The sequence below is a fragment of the Ranitomeya variabilis genome, chromosome 1, assembly GCF_051348905.1.
Source record: "Ranitomeya variabilis isolate aRanVar5 chromosome 1, aRanVar5.hap1, whole genome shotgun sequence".
NCBI classification, from domain to species: Eukaryota; Metazoa; Chordata; class Amphibia; order Anura; family Dendrobatidae; genus Ranitomeya; species Ranitomeya variabilis.
In genome coordinates, this window is record NC_135232.1 from 780,397,202 (window position 1) to 780,419,918 (window position 22,717).

At 41.1% G+C, this 22,717-nt stretch overlaps 1 protein-coding gene across 21 annotated transcripts in view; it reads left to right on the plus strand.

Annotated features, from left to right (window-relative positions):
* ADGRL3 (adhesion G protein-coupled receptor L3) overlaps positions 1 to 22,717 on the plus strand; it is a 1,249,649-nt gene that overhangs the window by 973,266 nt on the left and 253,666 nt on the right. For 9 of the 21 annotated variants that reach the window (XM_077272336.1, XM_077272380.1, XM_077272326.1 and 6 more), the window contains one exon: positions 13,248 to 13,376. The exons of 7 other annotated variants lie outside the window; for them this stretch is intronic. In XM_077272336.1, the coding sequence (XP_077128451.1) occupies positions 13,248 to 13,376 (129 nt within the window). The remainder of the gene's footprint in view (positions 1 to 13,247; positions 13,377 to 22,717) is intronic. 5 more of the 21 variants (XR_013217764.1, XM_077272417.1, XM_077272426.1 and 2 more) reach the window with 1 other exon arrangement.

The following is a 22,717-nucleotide window of genomic DNA, read 5'->3' on the forward strand; positions in this document are numbered from 1 at the left end:
ACAGCTTTATAGCATGATATGAAGACTGACTGTGCACAGAGGACTGAAAGTGGAAGAAAAAGTCCTTTGTGGTCAGTCAGTGAGGAAAAAATATGACTGTGTGAACTATGTATGTTAACCGTGCTGCTTTTCTACCAAATGAGACACACATCTCTAGCTGTGTTTCTTTTCTAGCTGTGAGTCTGCAGCTCATCCTGACACATGACTAGACAAGGACGGATTGCTGTTTGAAAAAACGTAACAGAAACTATTTTGTCACATTCTTGGAGAAGCCCTTTAAAGTTTTTAGAATTGTTTTACTAATGCAATATAACAACTGTACATACCACAGCAATCCTGCTGGCTGACGACGTTTCTTCCTTTCTGTACATGTCCCTACCAACCAACTTAGCAATCTTAATTACAGTTTAACATAAAAAAGAACATTTAGAAAACTTATACCCATTTTAATCTTTGCATACCAGTTTTACTAGTCAACGTGACAACTATACTTCCCATGACTATTCTGTGGGCTGTTGCTGAAGCTGTGTACCTACCTAGTGTTTGTTGTTAAATCACTCTTTTTGGGCAGGTGGAATTAGTCTGCTTAACAAAAAACTCTAAAAATAATTTTTTATTAACTCAAGATATTTAACTGTGCAGACTTGCTTTAGCACACTTTTTTAAGTTGGCAAATTGGATATGGGCATATGCCTCACCGATACTACAGGATGGTTGTTGTTGATGGTTATCACGTGTATGTTCCAACCTAGCATTTATGGCTGATTGCATATTTTTTCTAGAGTTGGATAAGTGTGGTAAAATGTCCTTGTAACCATTATGCTTGTATGCAAAATGTATGGTAGCTTGGGTCTCCTCCTTTTAATTCTGGTGCTTTTTAGAGCGCCAATCAGCATGCAGAGATTATCTGCCATGCACTGTAATACCGCAGCCATCTTTGTTGTGGTATTATGGTGATTGGCTGGCCGCACAGCATCATCCGGTCTATAAGAGACTTGGTGCCGCCCTGCTCGCCGCTTCTGCTCCGGACTTAGCTAGTGTAGGGAGAGCTGCTGCTGAGATAGGGTCAGATTCTTACTTTTATTAGTTAGTGTGGGTCTACTAGTGTTCAATCCACAAATCCTGATAAACCAAAAGTCCTTTTTAGGGCTATTTCGGGGGTACATAGATTGCAGCGCTAGGTAGGCAGGGGAGTCTATGTGCACATATCCACATCAGTGCAAGGCATGCAGGCACTGTATGTGAGTATATAGATCTCCCTGCATACCTCCAAAAGCTCCATTCCTGTCTGCTGTTGTGTATTTTATATATACGTAGCTGTAGGTATCCATGGCATTTGTTTTTTTGCAGCTTAGACCTGCTAATTTTACTAGAAAGCAATCCATAGCCCCCTTTTTTCTACATTTATTTGCTTGGTCACACTGCAGACTACAGCCAGGTCATTGCAATACAAAAGCGTGAAAATCTAACAATTTTTTTAAAAAAATTTGTCCCCGGCATCAGATGTGAGTGCGCAGAAAAATCTGGCCTTTTTTGGGGGGTAATATATTATTTTTTGGAGTGTCTTACAACATTTTTGGACACCATTTTGCTGCCCAAAAAATTTGTAGCTGGCGCAAAAATCTTTAGCTACAGTTCTTTTATTTATCACTGTGATTTGTCCGCCACACGCATCGCATATCATTGCTCTAAATATTTTACAATTTTAGTACTCCAATTTTTTTGTGTGTGTCATAGCCTACTTAGGCTGCTTTCACACATCAGTTTTTTGCATCAGGCACAATCCGTCAAATGTTGAAAAAAACTGACCTGTCGCAGATTGCGAAAAGCTGATGCGATGGACCTGTTTTTTCGATGGATCCGACTAGCTGATCCAGCTAATTGGATCCTAAAAAAAATCACAGCATGCACAGTTAAAAAAAACGGAATCCGTCACCAGATTCCGTCATTTGACAGATCCGGCACCATAGGGTTCCATTCTATCAAACGACAGACGGCGACGGATTTGTCGCTGTCAGTTTTTTCAATGGACACAAAAAACGTTACTATGGCCGTTTTCTCTGGCCTCAGGAAATAAAATTTTTGACGGATTCGGCAAAAACAGATGAAACGTGAGGCCATCCATCGCAATCAGTCGCTAATACAAGTCTATGAGAAAAAATGGATCCAGCAGCAACTTATGCCAGATCCGTTTTTTTCAAAATTCGCCGGATTTTGCCTGAAGGCAAAAAACTGATGTGTGAAATCAGCCTTATTGACACAATTTTAGTGGGCCAAAAAAATCAAGGCCACATTTTGATCAGTCTGTTATCTCCGTCTGACGCCTGGTCTATCTGTGGTCTCCAAATTCTTGCTTTTCAGGCATACATTGCATTTTTTTGTCTGCTAGCCTTGGTCTATACAGTATTTTGTGGTTAGAAAAATTAAAAAAAAAAAAAAACAGGCCACATATTGAAACAGTCTGTTATCTCCATCAGATGCCTGGTGTATCTGTGGTGTCCAAATCCTCGCTTTGCAGGCATACATTGCATTTTTTGGTCTGCTAGCCTTGGTCTATACAGTATTTTGTGGTTTAAATTTTTTTTTTTTTTTTTTTTTAAAGGCCACATTTTGAAACAGTCTGTTATCTCCATCAGGCGCACGGTGTATCTGTGGTGTCCGAATCCTCGCTTTGCAGGCATACATTGCATTTTTTGTCTGCTAGCCTTGGTCTATACAGTATTTTGTGGTTAAAAAAAGTAAAACTGAAAAACAGGCCACATATTGAAACAGTCTGTTATCTCCGTCAGATGCCTGGTGTATCTGTGGTCTCCAAATACTTGCTTTTCAGGCATACTGATCACATATAAGTTTTCTGAAAATTAATCTATTTGTATTGAACTTTTAAAATATTTTAGTCCATTTAAAATGGGCAAGGTAAGGGACGGGGAAGAGGACATGATGCTGATGGTGCATGCAGAGGATGAGGCTGTGGCCAAGCTGAAAGTTGGCCACAACAAAGACCCACATCTTCTCGCTCGACCTTCCTGTCCCAGTTTCTAGGGTACCACAGCACACCACTATTGAAGCCAGAGCAGTGTGAAATAGTTGTTGGTTGGATAGCGGATAATGCTCCAAGTCACTTAGCCGCCACCACCACGTATTCCACACGGGCAAGTCTGAGTAGCCGTGAGTGTGGACCACATATTACTCACCCTGATCCTCCTTCCTCCCACCATGCCAAGTGCCCTGAGACAACTGATCTCACACTTGGTGCGGATGTGGAAGATGAGGTGGTGGATGACACAATAACTGACCCAACCTGGCAGGAGGACATGCAGAGCAAGGACAGCAGCACGCATGGGGATGGAGGCGTAGCACCCCAACAGGCAGGAAGAAGCAGTGTGGTGCTCACAGAAAGAAGGCATGCATCCGTTTCCCGTAACACCAACATGTTGGAAGTTGCCATTCCAATGGTTAGATCTTCCCGAGTCTAGTTATTTTTTAAAGTCTCTGACGATAACCCCAAACAGGCCATTTGCAGCACCTGCCATGCCCACATCAGCAGGGGCAGCAAAACTACCAGCCTGACCACCAGCATGATCAGGCACACTGCAGAAAAGCCCCCGACTTTGTGGGCTGAACCCCAGGCTCCAGGAACATTGTCTGCAGGTGACACCACTGCTTCTTCCACTATTTTGCGTACAAGCCAATCCCCAGTCCACGTTGCATGTGAAGATGCCTCGTGCCTTGCACCTGTTGTTGCCCACTGTCAACCAGCACCATCATCAAGCCCAACCACGTTCTTGTCCCAGCGCAGCCTTCAGTTGTCTATACCCCAGTCATTGGAACGCAAGCAGAAATACCCAGCCAACACCTCACAGGCCACAGTACTAAATTCTAACATTTCTCCTCTGCTTGTGTTTGAAATGTTGCCTTTTAGGCTCATTGAGAAGGAAGATTTCTGCAACCTGATGGCGGCAGCCGACCCAAGGTACTCGGTCCCCAGTTGCCTCTATTTCTCCCGGTGTGTCATGCCGGCATTACCAGCACGTGTCCCACAACATTACCTGTGCCCTCAACAATGCTGTTACTGGGAAAGTCCACCTAACCATGGACACATGGACAAGTGCTTGTGGGCAGGGATGGTACATCTCACTGACGGCACACTGGGTTAACATAGTGGAAGCTGGGACCCAGTCTGACTTTGGGAAGGAAAACATCCTCCTCACGATGAGGATTGCAGGCTGTATGTCAATCAGGGTTGCCCCCACAGTCTACTCACCTCCTCCTCTTCAGCCTCCATCTCTTAAATGAGCACATCAGTCAGAAGCTGGAAGCACTGTAGGACTTCCTCAGCCAAGTGGCAACTGGCTGTGCTTAAGCTAATCTGCTTAGATGACAAATCGCAGAATGCTGAAGAGTTGTGGATGGCACTGAAAGAGCAGTCAGATGTTTGGATGACACCACTGAACCTACAGCCAGGCATAGTCGTGTGTGACAATGGCAGGAACTTGGTGGCGGCTCTGAGGCAAGGTGAGCTCACACACGTACCTTGCCTGGCCCATGTGCTTAACCTCATCGTTCAACGTTTTCTCTAAAGCTACCCGGAGCTCCCGGATCTGCTAGTGAAAGTACGCCACCTGTTTGTCCATTTTAGAAAGTCAGCTACACCTTCAACCGCCCTTGCTGTGCTTCAGTACCGTTTGCATCTTCCGACTCACCGACTGGTGTGTGATGTCCCCACGCATTGGAACTCTACACTGCATATGTTGGAAAGGGTAAGTGAGCAGAAGAGCTACGGCTCTTCATCAGCACATGAAGCAACATCATATGCTGAAATGGGAAAAGCAAGCTGGCAAGCAATTAGAGCAAGCCTCAAGATGTCCTACTACCCCTTCTCCTCATGCTTGTCTTCTTGTCAGCTATGCCACGTTCTAAAGTAGTACCTACTATCATCCTATTCTGTCACAGATATCCATTTCTGATTGTGTGTTGAGGAAACAGGCGTTCGCTCCCAGTAATCCGCTTTTGTGCCAATTAAACTTCTACCTGGTCAAGTTGCTGGTGGTGCAGTCACTTCCATATCACCTAGTGAAGCCAGCTGCCTTTCCAGAAATAATGTTGTGCATGTGAAGATAACCAGTCACCATAATTTCCTACAGCAAGGGGTACCCGCTCTTCATTAACTTCACTTTTTTGAAAATGTGGGACACTTTTGTGATTTGCCTTTGAGCTTGAAAGTGCAATGCACTGTGGACACCTGGAACAGCAACTATGGCATGGACAGTGCATGCATTTCACAGTCCACTGGGCGAATATCTGCAACTGGGAGTTATGTCTGTTTCCACGACCAGGTGACAGTTATTTGTCTCCTACACCTCCTACCCATCCTCCTCAATACACATAACCCAATACCCCTAATAGCAACAAGGCACAGGATTGATTACACAAACTGCTCTCATTTTTTTCATTCCTGCCAGGCAAAGCAGTCATAGATTTTGTCCCACAGAGGTCCGTTGCTGCTGTCCATTAAGCAGCAAATCTCATGTTGCATGGCTCTTCGGCTGCCTTACATATGGGCAAAGTAGATTGTGCTTCCTGCATAGCACACACCCTGGATTTAATAATACAAAATTTATTTTACCCCTTCACACCATGGCCATATTCTGTTTTTTCGTTTTCTCTTCCCCTTCTTCGAAGAGCCATAACTTTTTTCATATTTCTGTCACTGTAGCTGTATGAGATGTTTTTTGCGGGACGAGCTGTACTTTTGAATGGCATCATTGATTGTACCATACAGTGTACCGGAAAATTTAACAAAAAATTCCAAGTGCATTGAAATTGCAAATAAGTGCAATTACACAATTGTTTTTTTTGTCTACCATGTTCTCTTTCCAAAAAAAATTGACTTGGCAATCTGATTCCCAGGGTCAGTATGAGTATGCAGATACCAAACATATATAGTTTGTTTTTTTATTTAAGTGGTGGAAAAAAAGTTCTGAAATTTGCAGGGTAGATGCGATGTTTTGATCGCCTCTGATTGCATTTTATTGCAATGTTGTGGCAGCCCAAAAAATTAAATTCTGGCATTTTGATTTTTCTCTCATTATGCCGTTTACCTATCAAATTAAATTATTTTATATTTTGATAGACCGGACATTCCTGAATGCAGCGATACCAAATATGTGTATTTATATACATATACACTGCTCAAAAATATAAAGGGAACACTTAAACAACAGAATATAACTCCAAGTAAATCAAACTTCTGGGAAATCAAACTGTCCACTTAGGAAGCAACACTGTTTGACAATCAATTTCACATGCTGTTGTGCAAATGGAATAGACAACAGGTGGAAATTATTGGCAATTATCAAGACACACTCAATAAAGGAGTGGTTCTGCAGGTTGGGACCACAGACCACATCTCAGTACCAATGCTTTCTGGCTGATGTTTTGGTCACTTTTGAATGTTGGTTGTGCTTTCACACTCGTGTTAGCATGAGACGGACGCTACAACCAACACAAGTGACTCAGGTAGTGCAGCTCATCCAGGATGGCACATCAATGCGAGCTGTGGCAAGAAGGTTTGCTGTGTCTGTCAGTGTAGTGTCCAGAGGCTGGAAGCGCTACCAGGAGACAGGCCAGTACACCAGGAGACTTGGAGGGGGCCATAGGAGGGCAACAACCCAGCAGCAGGACCGCTACCTCAGCCTTTGTGCAAGGAGATACAGGAGGAGCACTGCCAGAGCCCTGCAAAATGACCTCCAGCAGGCCACAAATGTGTATGTGTCTGCACAAACCAAGAAACCAACTCCATGAGGATGGTCTGAGTGCCCGACGTCCACAGATGGGGGTTGTGCTCACAGCCCAACACCGTGCAGGATGCTAGACATTTGCCACAGAACACCAGGATTGGCAAATTCCCCACTGGTGCCCTGTGTTCTTCACAAATGAAAGCAGGTTCACACTGAGCACATGTGAAAGATGTGACAGAGTCTGGAGATGCTGTGGAGAATGATCTGCTGCCTGCAACATCCTTCAGCATGACCGGTTTGGCAGTGGGTCAGTAATTGTGTGGGGTGGCATTTCTTTGGAGAGCCGCTCAGCCCCCCATGTGCTCGCCAGATGTAGCCTGACTGCCATTAGGTACCGAGATGAGATCCTCATACCCCTTGTGAGACCATATGCTGGTGCAGTTGACCCTAGGTCCTCCTAATGCAGGATAATACCAGACCTCATGTGGCTGGAGTGTGCAGCAGTTCCTGCAAGATGAAGGCATTGAAGCTATGGACTGGTCCACCCATTCCCCACACTTGGAATAGATCACTATGTTTGTAATGACTCTATATAATATATGAGTTTCACTTTTTGTATTGAAGAACTGAAATACATTAACTTTTTGATGATATTCTAATTTAGTGAGAAGCACCTGTAGTGCTCATTAGCGGCACCCTAGATGGTAGCATAATAATACCAGCCAAGGAAGTTTGCTCTGCCCTGCTCTGGCTGCCATGGAGTCGTGATGTGGATGCTAGACCAAGTGCAAAATTTGTTGGTATGTTAAGTCATAAAGATTTCCCTTAGCTGGAAGTATGGAGCTTAGACTATGTTAGAAAAAGAACCCTGTAATATTGTCGCTCAATTTGCACACTACAGTAGGCACAGGGTAGTAAGGCAGGTAACGTTCTACTGGCATTCACCAAACACAGACTCGTTCATCAGATGCCAGATAGAGAAGTGTGAGTTAATGCTTCACAGTGCATGTTTTCACTGCTCCATTGGCAGCATGCTTTACACCACTCCATCTGATGCTTGCATGTAGCCGTGTGGAGATGTTAATGCCTAGGGTGATTTAGAACTCTTCAGTTATTGAGTCAGCATAGTTTTGGAGACTTTTTTGCACTATAAATTAAAGATGAGATGATCAATCTGCTGGAAATTGACTTTGAGTCGAATTTCCTGAAATCCACAGGTCTAATGATGACAGGCACCATCGGGTGGCCTTCCCATCCCCATAATGACTTGCAGATATTTCAAATGGTTTAGCTCATTTAATCTGGGGAAGGGGACTATCACAAAGACAATACAACTTGAAGGTAGGGCAAGCAGTGTGTATTTTAGGATTTTACTGGGTAGGGATTGGAGGTCACAGGGCATAGCTCATTACACATAGGAACAGAAAAAGGACTTGCTGTCCTTTATTCTTCCTGGTAACGTTTGGTGTTAAGTCATAGGGGTGACGCCGACATGGTTTCAGTCACGGCTCTCGGTATAGAGTGCTGTTGTCACCACATCCCCAGCACTAACTTACAGATGGCTTATTATCATTAGGGCTCATCATTACACTCTATGAACGCTGCATGAAGGAATAAAGTTAATTTCCTCCCAGCAGCGAGGCTATCAGTGCTTGCGCTGCACATTATCAGAATTCTAATAACCTGCAGATCAACCCCATGTCTGCAGGTTAACAGCATTATTTTACATGACAGGTTTCATTTAAGTAGCCTAAAAAGTCTGATACTGCAATTTGCTGTTAAATAGGCAGAAGGTTTACCACCAAATACCATCCATTTTCCTGGATACATTAACAAGACTGTTTGAATTTAACAGTTCAATAGGGCTTGAATACAGTCCTAGGACACCCAGAGTCTTAGACTCCTATTTTCCTGGCAAATAAATGCTTTGCAGTTTTGAGATTCATGACAAATTTATTTACCGTCAATCAAATTTTTAGGGAAAAACGCACACTACACACTTCCACTCTTTTCTTCATAAATGTATCTCTGTTAAATTTCAAAGAGAAATACAAATATAAGGCACAAATTGTGCTGGGTTCGGCAGATCACACTTCCACTTTTTAATTAAAAATAATAAAATTTGAGTCCTCAGTGTTTGATACTTTATAATGACTAACTGAAAAGATGGTAACACATAACAAGCTTTCAAGACTACTCAGGTCTCTTCATCAGGCATAGACTAATACAAAATCTGAAGAATCATAGATTTATACACAACAGGACACAGAAATAATGCAATAGATAAGACAAGTGATGTGAAGCAGAACTATCATTATGTTAAAGGGATAAATAGTACTTGTGACCATAAATATTGGAATAGTTCATAGATAAGGAGTGTGAATGTTTTATAGCCCCCTGATTGTGGTCTGATCCAGGGTTGTGATGCCCCCAACTGGTCTGAGAAGCACATTCCTTAATTGATGTAGACAAACAAATCCATGTGACACATTGATTCCTGATGCGGGAGGGAGTGTCAAAGGTTGTCACAATCTGTACTCCCAGACTCTTATGTCTCTTTGTGATGTGAAGTTTCCTTTCAATGCTAGCTTTTCAGGTCCATAATGCTGTGATCAGGGCTACAAAAATGTTTAGTAGATTTATTTTTTCTTCTTCAATTGTGTGACAATGAGAATTCATCCTTGTTCTAAGCTTTTGCCCTGTTTCATCTACATCTAGACCTGTTGTTGGACACTTAGTACATATAATCAAGCACACCAAATTAGATAAAAAACAGATTCCAAGAGCCTCTAGAATATCAAGGAAACATCTGCTACTTTACAAAAACTAAAGAAAAAAGCAACTGGGTATCTCTAGTAGTCACCTGTAATCCAAATCTGGAAGTATGAAGAGGAGCTGCAAGAAAATTACAGCCTGATTAAAAACCATATTCCCAGACCCCCCACTTCTGTGTTTTAGGCAGCCCCTAAATCTAAGAAGCATCATTGTCAGAAGCTTCCCTGTCCTCTCCAACAGCTGCAGGAACCTTTCACTGCAACCAGAAAAAAACTAAAATTTGTCCATTTATAATGACAACAGACAAGATAAAGATTCCCAGCTCACATCAGGGCTACAAGACTCCAAGTACTTTCAACTGCATAACTAATGTGGTGTCCAGCATTATGGACATGAAATTCCTAGCATTGAAAGCAGTACATTATGGTTCTTTTCCTTGTTATGAATCAGAAAGGTCGATAGTTTGTTGTAGTATTGTTGTAATTTTTGCTCTCTTTTCCTCAGAGTTTCAAATTGCCCCTGGACTTTACACTCAATTCTAAATATTTTTCTAGCATTGAAAGGTAACTTCAAATCTCAGAGAGGAGCCTGAGAGCACAAACTTATGATGACCTTTGATGACACATCCAGAGCAGGAATAAATGTGTTGCATTGATTTATATCTTTCCACATAAATTATGCAATATGCTCCTCAGACCATTTGGGGGCATCACAACCCTGGACCAGACCTCAATCACAGGACAATACAACTTTTGCACTCTTTCAGTGACCTGCTCCAATATTTACTGCACTGTTTTATGTCTTGTTGTGTATAAACATGTTTCAGATTTTGTGTTATTCTATGCCTGATCAAAGACCTGAGTAGTCTCGAAAACTTACAACTTGTTACCATCTTTTAAGTTAGCCATTAATAAGTATTCACCACTGAGTACTCTCAAATTTTAATATTTTGCCATCCACTGTCTAACACTGTAGAAAGATATAATTTCATAGTTTTCACTTTTCAATTAAACACTCACCATTAAAAGTATAATATTCAGGAAGGAAGCACAAACGGCTGCAATAGTATCATTCTATTACAATAGCACAACCGAATTATGTGAGCTCTTTAAAGGGAAGCTGTCACCAGGTTTTCCCAGTATACAACAGCCACCACCTTTAATGTCTTTTCTACAGTGTTCTATGAAGATGTATGAGTCTCCAACCTCCTCTGCATAGCTCAAGAAATATCTTCTATAATGCCCCCATACGATGCTGTTCTTGATCTAGTGCCTCCACTCTGGTTGCAAATGCAATCCCTTCCATGTGGATGATGTGTGGAACCCTGCTTCACGTGGATGACGCATCATATGTCATCCACACAGTGTGCTGAATCACACTCCTGCGCAGGTGTACTTCGCTCTGCCCTGCTGTACTGTAGTGTGCATGCACCAGGAGAGGCCAAAGAGAGCCGATGACACTGTAGTAAGTTCGACGCATGCACATAACAGCATTTTGCTATGCACTCAGCAGGGTAGAGCAAAGTACACCTGCGCAGAAGGATGCTTGGGGGAAATTGCAAAAAATGTTTTATCCACATGAAACAGGGTTCCAGACCTCATCCACGTAAAGTAGGGTTCCACACGTCATCCACATGGAGAGGATGGTGTTTGCAACCAGAGTAGAGGCCTTGGATCGAGAACAAATGACAACCATTGGACTGAACTGCTTCATATGCAGAGGGGTTTGGAGACTCATATGTATCTTCCTAAAATCCTGTAAAACATATAGTACTTTAGAATTGGTAAAACCTGATGACAGGTTCCTTTTTTAATCAGCGATTCTTTCACCAAGGTTTGTAATGGCTGAGTGCACGACTAGGGGCTTGAATTTTTAAACCTGTGGCAATGAGATTGAATAAAATATCTGTTCCATATAGGGTATCTAATACAGCTCTGGCAAAAATTAAGAGACCACCACATCAAAACCCTGTCATGGACAGCCCAATCTCCAGACCTGAACCCCATTGAAAACCTCTGGAATGAAATCATAGAATCATAGAATGGTAGAGTTGGAAGGGACCTCCTGGGTCATCTGGTCCAATCCCCTGCTCAAAGCAGGATTCACTAAATCATCCCAGACAGATGTCTGTCCAGCCTCTGTTTGAAAACTTCCATGGAAGGAGAACTCACCACCTCTTGTGGCAGCCTGTTCCACTCATTGATCACCCTAACTGTCAAAAAGTTTTTTCTAATATCTAATCTGTGTCTCCTCCCATTCAGTTTCATCCCATTGCTTCTAGTCTTTCCTTGTACAAATGAGAATAAAGATGATCTTTCAACAATGTGACAACCCTTGAGATATTTGTAGACAGCTATTAAGTCTCCTCTCAGTCTTCTTTTCTGCAAGCTAAACATTCCCAAATCCTGTAACCGTTCCTCATAGGACATGGTTTGCAGACCGGCACCATTCTGGTCACTCTTCTCTGAACTTGCTCCAGTTTGTTGATGTCTTTTTTTAAAATGTGCCCAAAACTGGACACAGTATTCCAGATGAGGTCTGATCAAAGAGGAGTAGAGGACAATAATGACTTCATGTGATCTAGACTGTATGCTTCTGTTAATACATCCCAGAATTGTATTTGCCCTTTTTGCTGCTGCATCACACTGTTGATTCATGTTCAGTCTGTGATCTATTGGTAAACCCAAGTCTTTTTCACATGTGCTGTTGCTTAACCCTAGCATAGCCCTATTCCTCCCATTTTGTGTATGCTTTTTTCATTTTTATTGCCCAGATGTAGTACTTTGCATTTCTCCCTGTTAAAAACCATTCTGATAGTTGCTGCCCACTGCTCCAGTTTATTTATATCTTTTTTAATCCTCTCTCTTTGTTCTCTAGTATTAGCTATCCCTCCTAGCTTTGTGTCATCAGCAAATTTAATCAGTTTACCCTCAATTCCTTCATCTGAATCATTGATAAAGATGTTGAGCAATACAGGAGGATGATCAAGAGGATGATGGATAGCCACAAGCCATCAAACAAAGAAGAACTGCTTACATTTTTGCACCAGAAGCAGTGTGAAAGACTGGTGGAAAGCATGCCAAGACGCATGAAGGCTGTGATTAAAAATCATGGTTATTCCACAAATTATTGATTTCTGAAGTTCCTGAGTTAAAACATTAGTATTGTTGTTTCTAAATGATTATGAACTTGTTTTCTTTGCATTATTTGAGGTCTGAAAGCACTGTTTTGCTTAAAAACATTTGACTTTTTCTTTTTCAGAAAAAAAATTCAAAAATGTACTGCTTGGAAATTCGGAGAGATTTTGTCAGAAGTTTATAGAATAAATGAACAATTTACGTTTTACTCAAAAATATACCTATAAAGAGAAAAATCAGACAAACTGAACATTTTGCAGTGGTCTCTTAATTTTTGCTAGAGCTATACTTTGCACAAATTTGGGGTTCCCCTAGTCAGCAAGAAAAATCTTAGAAAACACTTTAACATATACACCTTACTCTTCACAACATACTGCCTATTGTATGACAATGTGTATTCAGTCTTGTCTCTATATTCTTTAAATGTGGTATAATTGTCAGTTTATCTACTTTTTATTTTTGTTTTACCGTCCTGCCCTTTGAAATGGATTCTTTTTGCTGTTATTCACTCATTAATGTTAACATGTTATCTTTAGTACATATTACTGATTATTGCTACTGATTTTTCTTTTGTCTCTTTATTGGGCTATTCCAGGAGCCATGGCTAATCATCTTATTACCAATGCACTGCTTCGTCCTCGTGGCGCTAACAATCCCTATAATACATTGCTCGGGGAATTGGCTGTCTATAACAACCCTTCTGTAAGCATATACAAATTACAAGGTGTGCTTGAGTTTCTCTTAACCTTTTTGTTGAAAAGACCCTCTGTAACTTTTTAATAGATGGTTTAAAATTTCTAGCAGTTTTTCTTTCTTTGCAACTCCATGCTGCTTTTATCAGTAGTGCTTACTATTAATGTAAATGTAATCATCAAAAGAGTGCATAGTGGGTTTGCAATTAGTTTAATGGCTGGAGCAGCACAATGTACTACTGTTAGCATTGTAATATGGTTTTTATAGCTTTTTTCTTATTTCAGATTGATGTTTTAAACGTTTTAATATTGAGAAAAATTCACATTTGTTAATATTTGCATTACTTTTATTTCGATCACTAAATTCTCTGTTTTCTGAAGAATATCAGTTTTTTTCTTTGGGAGATTTTCATGTGTCTTCTGATTGGGAATTAGTCATGGTGGGATTTGGTGGCCTCCTCCAATACTGTTGGATATATAGCATTAGTTTGTTTTGTTTAGTTTATTACAGCTTTGTTACTAATTTATGAATAATAATACTAATTGATGCAAAAAGAGGGAATTCTCATATTTAAAGGGAGTCTGTCAGCAGGTTTTTGCTACGTAAACTGAGAGCAGAGTAATGTGGAGGCTGATTCTAGTGATGTGTCACTTACTGGGCTGCTTCAATATATCAGAATAAATCAGTGTTTCATCAGCAGGAGATTATCACTACAGGACTAGGTGTCTCATGCATCCTAGTCATCTGCTGTATAACAATACCCCATCTATGATTAGCAGTTTTCTGTCTATGCACAGTGTACACAGAAATCTGCCAATCAGAGGTGTGGGCATGGTTATAAAGAGCTCAGAATTCTGAACACTGCTAGATCTGCACCAGTGAAAATAGTAATTATATAAAAATTACAGCATGTAGACCAGCTAGTGAAATATCTCTGATCTCATCCCCTACATCATGCTGCTCCCAGATTACATAGCAGAGACCTGCTGACAGATTTCATTAAAGGGAATCTGTCAGCAGCTTTTTGCTATGTAATCTGAGGACAGCATGGGGTAGGGATGATTTCAAAGATGTGTCACTTATCAGGCTGTTTCTGTTGTTTACTTTCAATGAAAGTTTTGTCACCTAGTTTCCGTTGCTGGAAAAACGTACCGCATTGGAGCGCTGCTTTATGTGACACCAGTAATAGCCAATATGTCCCAGTATTGTAGAAGTGTCTGCTGGAAAGGCCTTTTGGAGTTTGAGGGATTTTCAATAATTTTCTACCAAGATGCTGGTTGAGTAAGGATTTTCATTCCATCTGTAAGGGGTTGTCTCACAAAGTGTGAGGACATATGAACATCATTAAGAGTTTTCTGCTTCAGATCCCCTACATGAAAACTGTGATAAAGGTTCAGGAGAACTGCAATGCAGGCCTTTCTTATGATGCATGGTCCAATTTTCATTTCTCCATGCTGATTGGTCACTAAGTATCGGATACAGTCTACTTCAATGACCACAGAAGAACCTCTGCTAATCATCCTCAAAATTGTTGCCACTGCCTTAAAGATCATGTAGAGAATTATAAAGCTGCTATGTGGTGCCTTTTTGATAAGCTCTGAGAATCGATGCTTGTAGAGCAGAATTCCTGCGTAATAGATGCAATTAAGTCAGCTATAAACAGATACTTAAAGTGGTTGGCCAAAGATCAGAAGCAGTTGACCGCTTCTTTTTTTCGTTTGATTCCACATCAGTACATTTTTTTCTTGAGATATGCTATGTGTTGCAACTTCATCACAACTCTTTTAGTACGGCCTTGTGCAAGAGCCATATTAGTACCGTAAGTATATTAAAAACTTAACAGGTGTTATATTCCCTTTCAAAGCATATCTTGTATATATAGCACTACATATTTAAGTGTAATAAATATCAGCTAAAGAGCTTGTCATCTTTAAGGTAAAATTCGCTCTTGAGCCAGTAAAGATTTAAAATACATGGTACATTGCTCTGTGATTATTAGGCTTTCTTAAGTGCCATGCACCTGTGTCACTTGTCACCTGGTCAGGGAAAACAAGGACGTATACAGTTATTTTCGGTTAACTGACTTAAATAAGGATGTCAAGAAATTGAAAGATAACGAATATTATTAAGTAGCATAACTAATAATTACACAGCAATTAAACTATAGATCGATAGAACCTCTTTACCAGTTAAAGAAGCAGCTCAGTGAAATTTTGTGTTCTTTCCTTTTATCTCCTACACCTGTAATACTTTATAATTCTTCTTTAATGTATTGTGTAACTAATTCATTGCAGTACAGTCTCCTCTACCTTCAGAATCCTTGATTCCCAAATTTCACTGTGCATTTTATTGCTCTGTACTCTGCTACTGTATAAATCCCATGATACATCAGCAGAGAATCACATGGACAGATAGAACCAGTAGCATCTATGTCTGCTGTGGTAACACTGATTAGGTTTCCCTTTATAGTCTCCCGAATAGGCTATTATATTATAGGTATACAATCAGGAACACTTAACTGCCAACTTTTATATTATAACTGTGTGACAAGAGCTATTTAGTCATAATCAGTAACGGTGATAGATGTTTCGTCCCACTCCAGTGAACAACTTCCAAGTCAATGCAATTTCATTAAGCAGTAACTTTTGGTGACTGAGATGGTGACATTGTTCAGAGAGCATAAAGTCATTTAATTCCCAGGGATGACCATATGATCACATGAGCTTAAGAGAAGGCTTTCACATAAAAATGCACACCCAAATATAGAAACACTGTGTATGTGTATATATATATATATATATATATATATATATATATATATATATATATATATATATTACCCCATTTCAACAGGAAAAACGTCTTTTTCCCTGTTGACTTAGTATTTTTTTTCCCTATTCTCTTCATAGCTGCTAGCTAGACCTGGTGCTAATGCGCAAAAACTGAGGGACAGCCACAAACTTCACATCATGGGGATTTAAAGCAGCTTAGATGCAAATAAAATGTTCTGTATTTCAGAGAAGCATGGTGACTTTACAGTGCTGGGGTCCTGGGTTCAAATCCCACCAATGAGTTTGTATATTCTCCACATGTTTGCATGGTTTCCCCTGTGTACTCTGGTTTCTTCCCACACTCCAAAGACATACTGATAGAAGATTTACATTGTGAGCCCCAATGGGGACAATGATCTTGATGTTTGTAGTCGCTGTTGAAATAAATGGTATTACATAAGCGAGAAAATATAATAGAATATTGCGTGCAAGGGTCGGTCTACTTGAATTGACAAGCGGTACCAAACAACTGCTTTTCAACAAATAATTACCAGTGTTCATTAAACAACCATTTTACACAGGCAAACTGTGATAAACATTGTGCACTACCCCAAACATACAGTCAATGTCCCTTCTGTAATAGATCATAAGCTATGTATTGGCTGCCATTGTTCTCGTTTTACACAGGACGATGCTTTGCTGAGAAGGAAGGTTTTTAAGCAGGTTTAAAAATCATTTCACCCGACGAACCAGCATCACGTCACTGACAGACTGCGTACGCTTCAAGTTAATCTTACTTAGGACTGCTGATTCGTGATATTCTTTCAGTGTAAGCACACCTTTACACCAACATACTATCTATTCAGGCTCATAATGACCACTGGAGAATTACCAATTGGTGACTACAGCCTAGACAGGTTGTTCACATGTCACACAATCTGGTGCTGTAAGAGGTAACAAGATGCGGCATCTTATTCACTTCAAGAATTGCCATGAGAGACTGTGGACTGCTGGCAAGTATGGAAGCTGAAGTAACATACAGGTGAAAGTTGACCGTTAAAAAAAAACCTTATGTTGTCATTGAAGAGGCGTGCGACTAGGCGCCACATGGAAAATATGGGTGGCATTATGTATGCACTATGGCTGTCATCCTATTAGCCATGCCTTATTCTATATTATTGGTGTTAAATATATATTATATATTATATATATATGCTTATGTGTATACCTCTACCATGGGCGATTTTCTATAGGTAGTATTAGTATATATGCATAGATCGTGGTTGTCGTGTGACCCTTAAAACTTAGAATAGCTATACTAAGAAACACAACTAAAATTAGGTTAAAGCGAACCTGCCAGCATTTAAGATGCGACCACTGACTTTCAGGGCTTATCTGCAGCATTCTATAATCCGACCTGAAAGATAAGAAAAATAAGTTTTACTATACTCCTGAGGGGGGGCAGTCCGGTGACGTCCGGTCCGATGGGTATCGCAGGTCCGGGTCCAGCGCCTCCCATCTTCATGTGTTGCCGCCCTCCTGTTGCTTCATCGCTCCCCGGTATCGTGCTCCTGCGCAGGTATACTTATCTGCCCTGTTGAGGGCAGAGTAAAGTACTGCAGTGTGCAGGAGCTGGGCCTCTCTGACCTTTCCCTCCACTTGCGCACTGCATTAGTTTGGTCTGCCCTCAAGAGAGGGCTTGTTTTTTTTTTCAAGTAACAGACGCTGAAGGAAACTTTATTTTTTACCTGAATCATCTGGGTATCCCAGTGGTGCAATGCTGCAGGCCCAGTGTTGTCAGTGAGGCAGAGCAGAGTGCATTGCGTGGAGCAGGGTCCCTTCCTCAGGGAGCCAGTGGTCACAGAAGTGTGGCGATGTTGCGGCCCTGTGTTGGTGGTGAGCAAAGTGGAGTAAATCATTGGTTTCTCAGTGGACATTTTTTTGAATCTGTGGGCCACCAGAGGCGGCGAATGTGCAGATTGCAGATTGGGATCTTGGCCCAGCCAATCTCCACATGCGCTGCCTTTAGTTGCCATTTTATTAAAGCCCACAGCTCAGGAAAATGGCTTCTCCCAAATTTGAGGGGGGGGGTGGTGCATCTTATAATCTGAAAATACGGTACACATGGAGCCTTCTCTGCACGTGACTGTAGTTTTACTATCCATAGAACAAATGGTTATTAGTACCAAGATGCAGAACTTTACATTTATCCATATTGAATTTCATCTTCTTATTGGATACTTAAACATTCAGTCAAGTCACCAAGTCAGCATGTAACTTGTGAACATGATCCATAGGCTGCACTATACTATATATCTCGGTGTCAACTGCAAAAACAGAAACAACACTATTAATCCTATCTTTTATATTACTACTAAAGAGGTTGAATAATAGTGGATGCAGCACTGAACCTTGGAGTACATCAATTATAACCAGAGACCAATTAGAGTAGCAGTGATTCACCAGAACTCTGTCCATAAAAGCCTACACTCTCCAGGTAATAGAGAGAGATGACTGCTGACCATAAGAGCTAACACTTTGTAGGCAAAGGAAAGAGAGATAGGACCCACTTACCATGAGAGCTTACACTCTGCAGGTGAGAGAGAGGACATCACTGACTGTAAGAGCTTACACTCTGCTGAAGAGAGAGGTTTACCCAGTGACTCTGGAGAAGGAAACAACGGTGTACAAACTGTGATCCAATGGGAGCTGATTTCAGGTGGCCCAGGTACTGACCACCACTGTACAAGTTATCATAATCCATAAGATATCAAAGCTGCAAGGCAGTATGTGTAGGCCCGTGCGACAATGCAAAATGATGTTAGCCTACTCTCTGATGTTTCGGCAGTGTGGGAAATGGTGCTGTTTTTTTATTGTTGCGAAGCGAGAATTGCATCTCAAAATGTTCGAATTCATGTGAAATCACAAATTTCAGGAAATGCAAGTTCAACCTGATTCTCTACGGATCGAACCACTCACATCTGCACACAATCAATTCATACTGAAACTGATCAGGTTCATTTTTATCTACAATTATTTCATGTTTGGCAATAAGTTCTACCCCCAAGTCAAGGGCATAGCATTGGACAGTTCCTGTGCCCCATTGTGCACTAGTCTCCTCCTGGACTGGTGAATGGATACTTTAAACTTTCAGGATGAGATGTCATGGTGTAACCCTCAGATTTTATTCTGGGGTAAACCATATCAATGGCAGTTTCGTCCAGTGGGCATGTACTGCAAGTGACTTCAGTACCTTTAACTTTAATCTAAAGGATAACCCATTCGGTTTACCGATCACATTGGAGGTTAATACGAACTTCCTGCCATTTTTATACTAGTTGATCTGGAAGGATCCAGGGGAAAGTTACAGACCCTTACGTATTGAAAACCACTAATACCTTCATCAGGTGGGAAAGGTGTCAGCCTGTGCCCCTAAAAAAGGTATAGAAAATGGTCAAAATATATGTACTCGTATAAGGAGAAACTATTTCTCTGATAATAATTATGAAGTGAGAGACCTGCAACTATTCTTGAAAGGTGCATATCTCCCACCCGTTCTAAATTAAGTTTACAAACATGTGGCCACTGGAGAAAGATAAGCATTACTTCCCTCTATAAAATAAGGCCATGTGCACACGTTCAGGATTTTTCACGTTTTTTTCACTTTTTTTCGCTATAAAAACGCGAAAAAAACGCTAACACATGCCTCCTATTATTTACAGGGTATTCCGCATTTTTTGTGCAAATGTTGCATTTTTTTCCGCAAAAAAATCGCATCGCGGAAAAAAAAGCAACATGTTCATTAAAAATGCGGAATTGCGGGGATTCTGCACACCTAGGAGTGCATTGATCTGCTTACTTCCCGCACAGGGCTATGCCCACCATGCGGGAAGTAAGCAGATTATGTGCGGTTGGTACCCAGGGTGGAGGAGAGGAGACTCTCCTCCACGGACTGGGCACCATATAATTGGTAAAAAAAAAAGAATTAAAATTAAAAATTGTGATATACTCACCCTCTGATGGCCCCCGAAGTGTTCCCGCCTCTCCGGTGCATGCTTTCTCTTCCGTTCCTATAGATGCCGGTGTGGTTCAGGAACTGTGATGACGTCGCTGTCTTGTGATTGGTCGCGTGACCGCTCATGTGACTCATGCGACCAATCACAAGCCGCGACGTCATCGAAGGTCCTGAACCACACCGGCATCTATAGGAACGGACGCCGCTGAGGAGATTGGCTGTCTGCAGAGGGTGAGTATAACCATTTTTTTATTTTTTTTATTATTTTTAAACATTTTATATTTTATTATAGATGCTGCATAAGCAGCATCTATAGTGAAAAGTTGGTCACACTTGTCAAACACTATGTTTGACAAGTGTGACCAACTTGTCAGTCAGTTTTCCAAGCGATGCTACAGATCGCTTGGAAAACTTTAGCATTCTGCAAGCTAATTACGCTTGCAGAATGCTAAAAAAAACGCGAAAAAAAAGGAAAAAAAACGCAAAAAAAAAAAATGCGGATTTCTTGCAGAAAATTTCCGGTTTTCTTCAGGAAATTTCTGCAAGAAATCCGGACGTGTGCACATACCCTAAGAGTCTTAAAGGCTACTAAGTATTATAGATATGAAAGACAATCAAGCTAATTATACCCTGGATGTGTTGTGGAGGCATTGGGGTATTTTTTTTGCTGACCTAGATTTGAGAGATAGGTTCTCTCCACAACAGCCGTCATGTATACTAAGAGCCAATCCCTTGGAGACCAAGTGATACATAGTTACTAAGGGAAACCTAGAGGAGCTGGGACCTGGCTTGAACATGAGATATGTTGCACTTTTTATTGGGACTGCTTCAGATTGGGCGAGTAAGTTAAACCAAAACTGTAAAACTTTCTTGTCTAGCGGTTTAACTGCTTAGCAATGTCTTATGAGAGACTGAAAATGGCATTTGCCCTCTAAACTATGTAGGCAAATAACATAGAATTTAGGAAACGAATTGATAAGCACCTTAGTGATATCAGATGTTCTACACCAGTCATAAACAATTTCACGCCGTATTATAGAATTTGATCAGAAGGATTTAAATTCTATTTCTTTCTGTGCTATTGTGTTACCCGTCACCGACATCTTCTTACCTTTCAATATAGTATGAGTAGATCTGTGAATTCATAATGAAATGAATTCATCAATGAAATGTAGCTCCCCAACACCAGCAGCATTCGTGCGGCCCTCCAATAAGGACAGTGCCACCACCATTTCACTGTAGGCACCATGCATTTTTTTAATCCTTTCCTTTGCCACGCCATACAATTTTTAAGCTATCTCTTCCAAAAACATTTATTTTGGTCTCATCACTCCAGAGTATAAAGTCCCGGTAGTTGTCATATTTTTCAGCATGGACCCTGGCAAATTTTAGGCTTACTTTTTTGTTCATGGGCTTTTCATCTGCAGTGTATGTAGTATTGTGACACAAGATACACTCACCTTGGTTTGGTTTTCTACTTTAGCAAATTGCAGTGAACTCGCATGTTTGTTTTCTTCAACTTTTCTCATCAGTCTCTCATGTTTAGGCGTTAACTTCCAAAGTTGTCTCTTTTAAATGGTAGCAGTTCCATAGTTGTTATATTTTTATATCTCTTTTGCTAGAGTATTCTGTTGATAAGCAAAGCTTTGCTGATCTTCTTGTACCCTTCAGTCTATAAAAAATTTATTTTTTTTCTCAGGTCTTGTGGCTAGTGTTGAGCGATACCTTCCAATATTTGAAAGTATCGGTATCGGATTGTATCGGCCGATATCCGAAAAATATCGGATACCCGATACCCGATACCAATACAAGTCAATGGGACACAAATATCGGAAGTGATCCTGGATGGTTCCCAGGGTCTGAAGGAGAGGAAACTCTCCTTCAGGCCCTGGGATCCATATTCATGTGTAAAATAAAGAATAAAAATAAAAAATAGGGATATACTCACCCTCTGACGCGCCCTGGTGGTAACCGCTGCAGCCGGCAGCCTCCGTTCCTAAGAATGAGCGAGTGAAGGACCTTCGATTACGTGGCGGCTTGTGATTGGTCGCGTGACCGCTCATGTGAACGCTCACGCGACCAATCACAAGACCGCGACATCATCGCAGGTCCTTCACTCGCTCATTCTTAGGAACGGAGGCTGCCGGTTGCAGCGGTTACCACCAGGGCGCGTCAGAGGGTGAGTATATCCCTATTTTTTATTTTTATTCTTTATTTTACACATGAATATGCATTCTGATCCCGAGTCCCGATATCGCAAAAATATCGGAACTCGGAATTCCGATACCGCAAATATCGGCCGATACCCGATACTTGCGGTATCGGAATGCTCAACACTACTTGTGGCATTTCTCTTCCGTGGTGCCATTGTTTGCATCTTAAAATGGGAAGGAGTTATCTTTGTTAAGTAACACCCTGTCTGCTGGACATGTATTTAACTAATTAGACTTACCTGTGGTTGAATTCTTGTTAATTGTAATCTAAACCTTGCTCCTGAGACTTTCATTGGGGTGTACTCATTTTTCTAACATGGTCTTGAATGAATTTGCTAGGAAAATGAGCATTTGGGGTGTGCAAAATGACAAA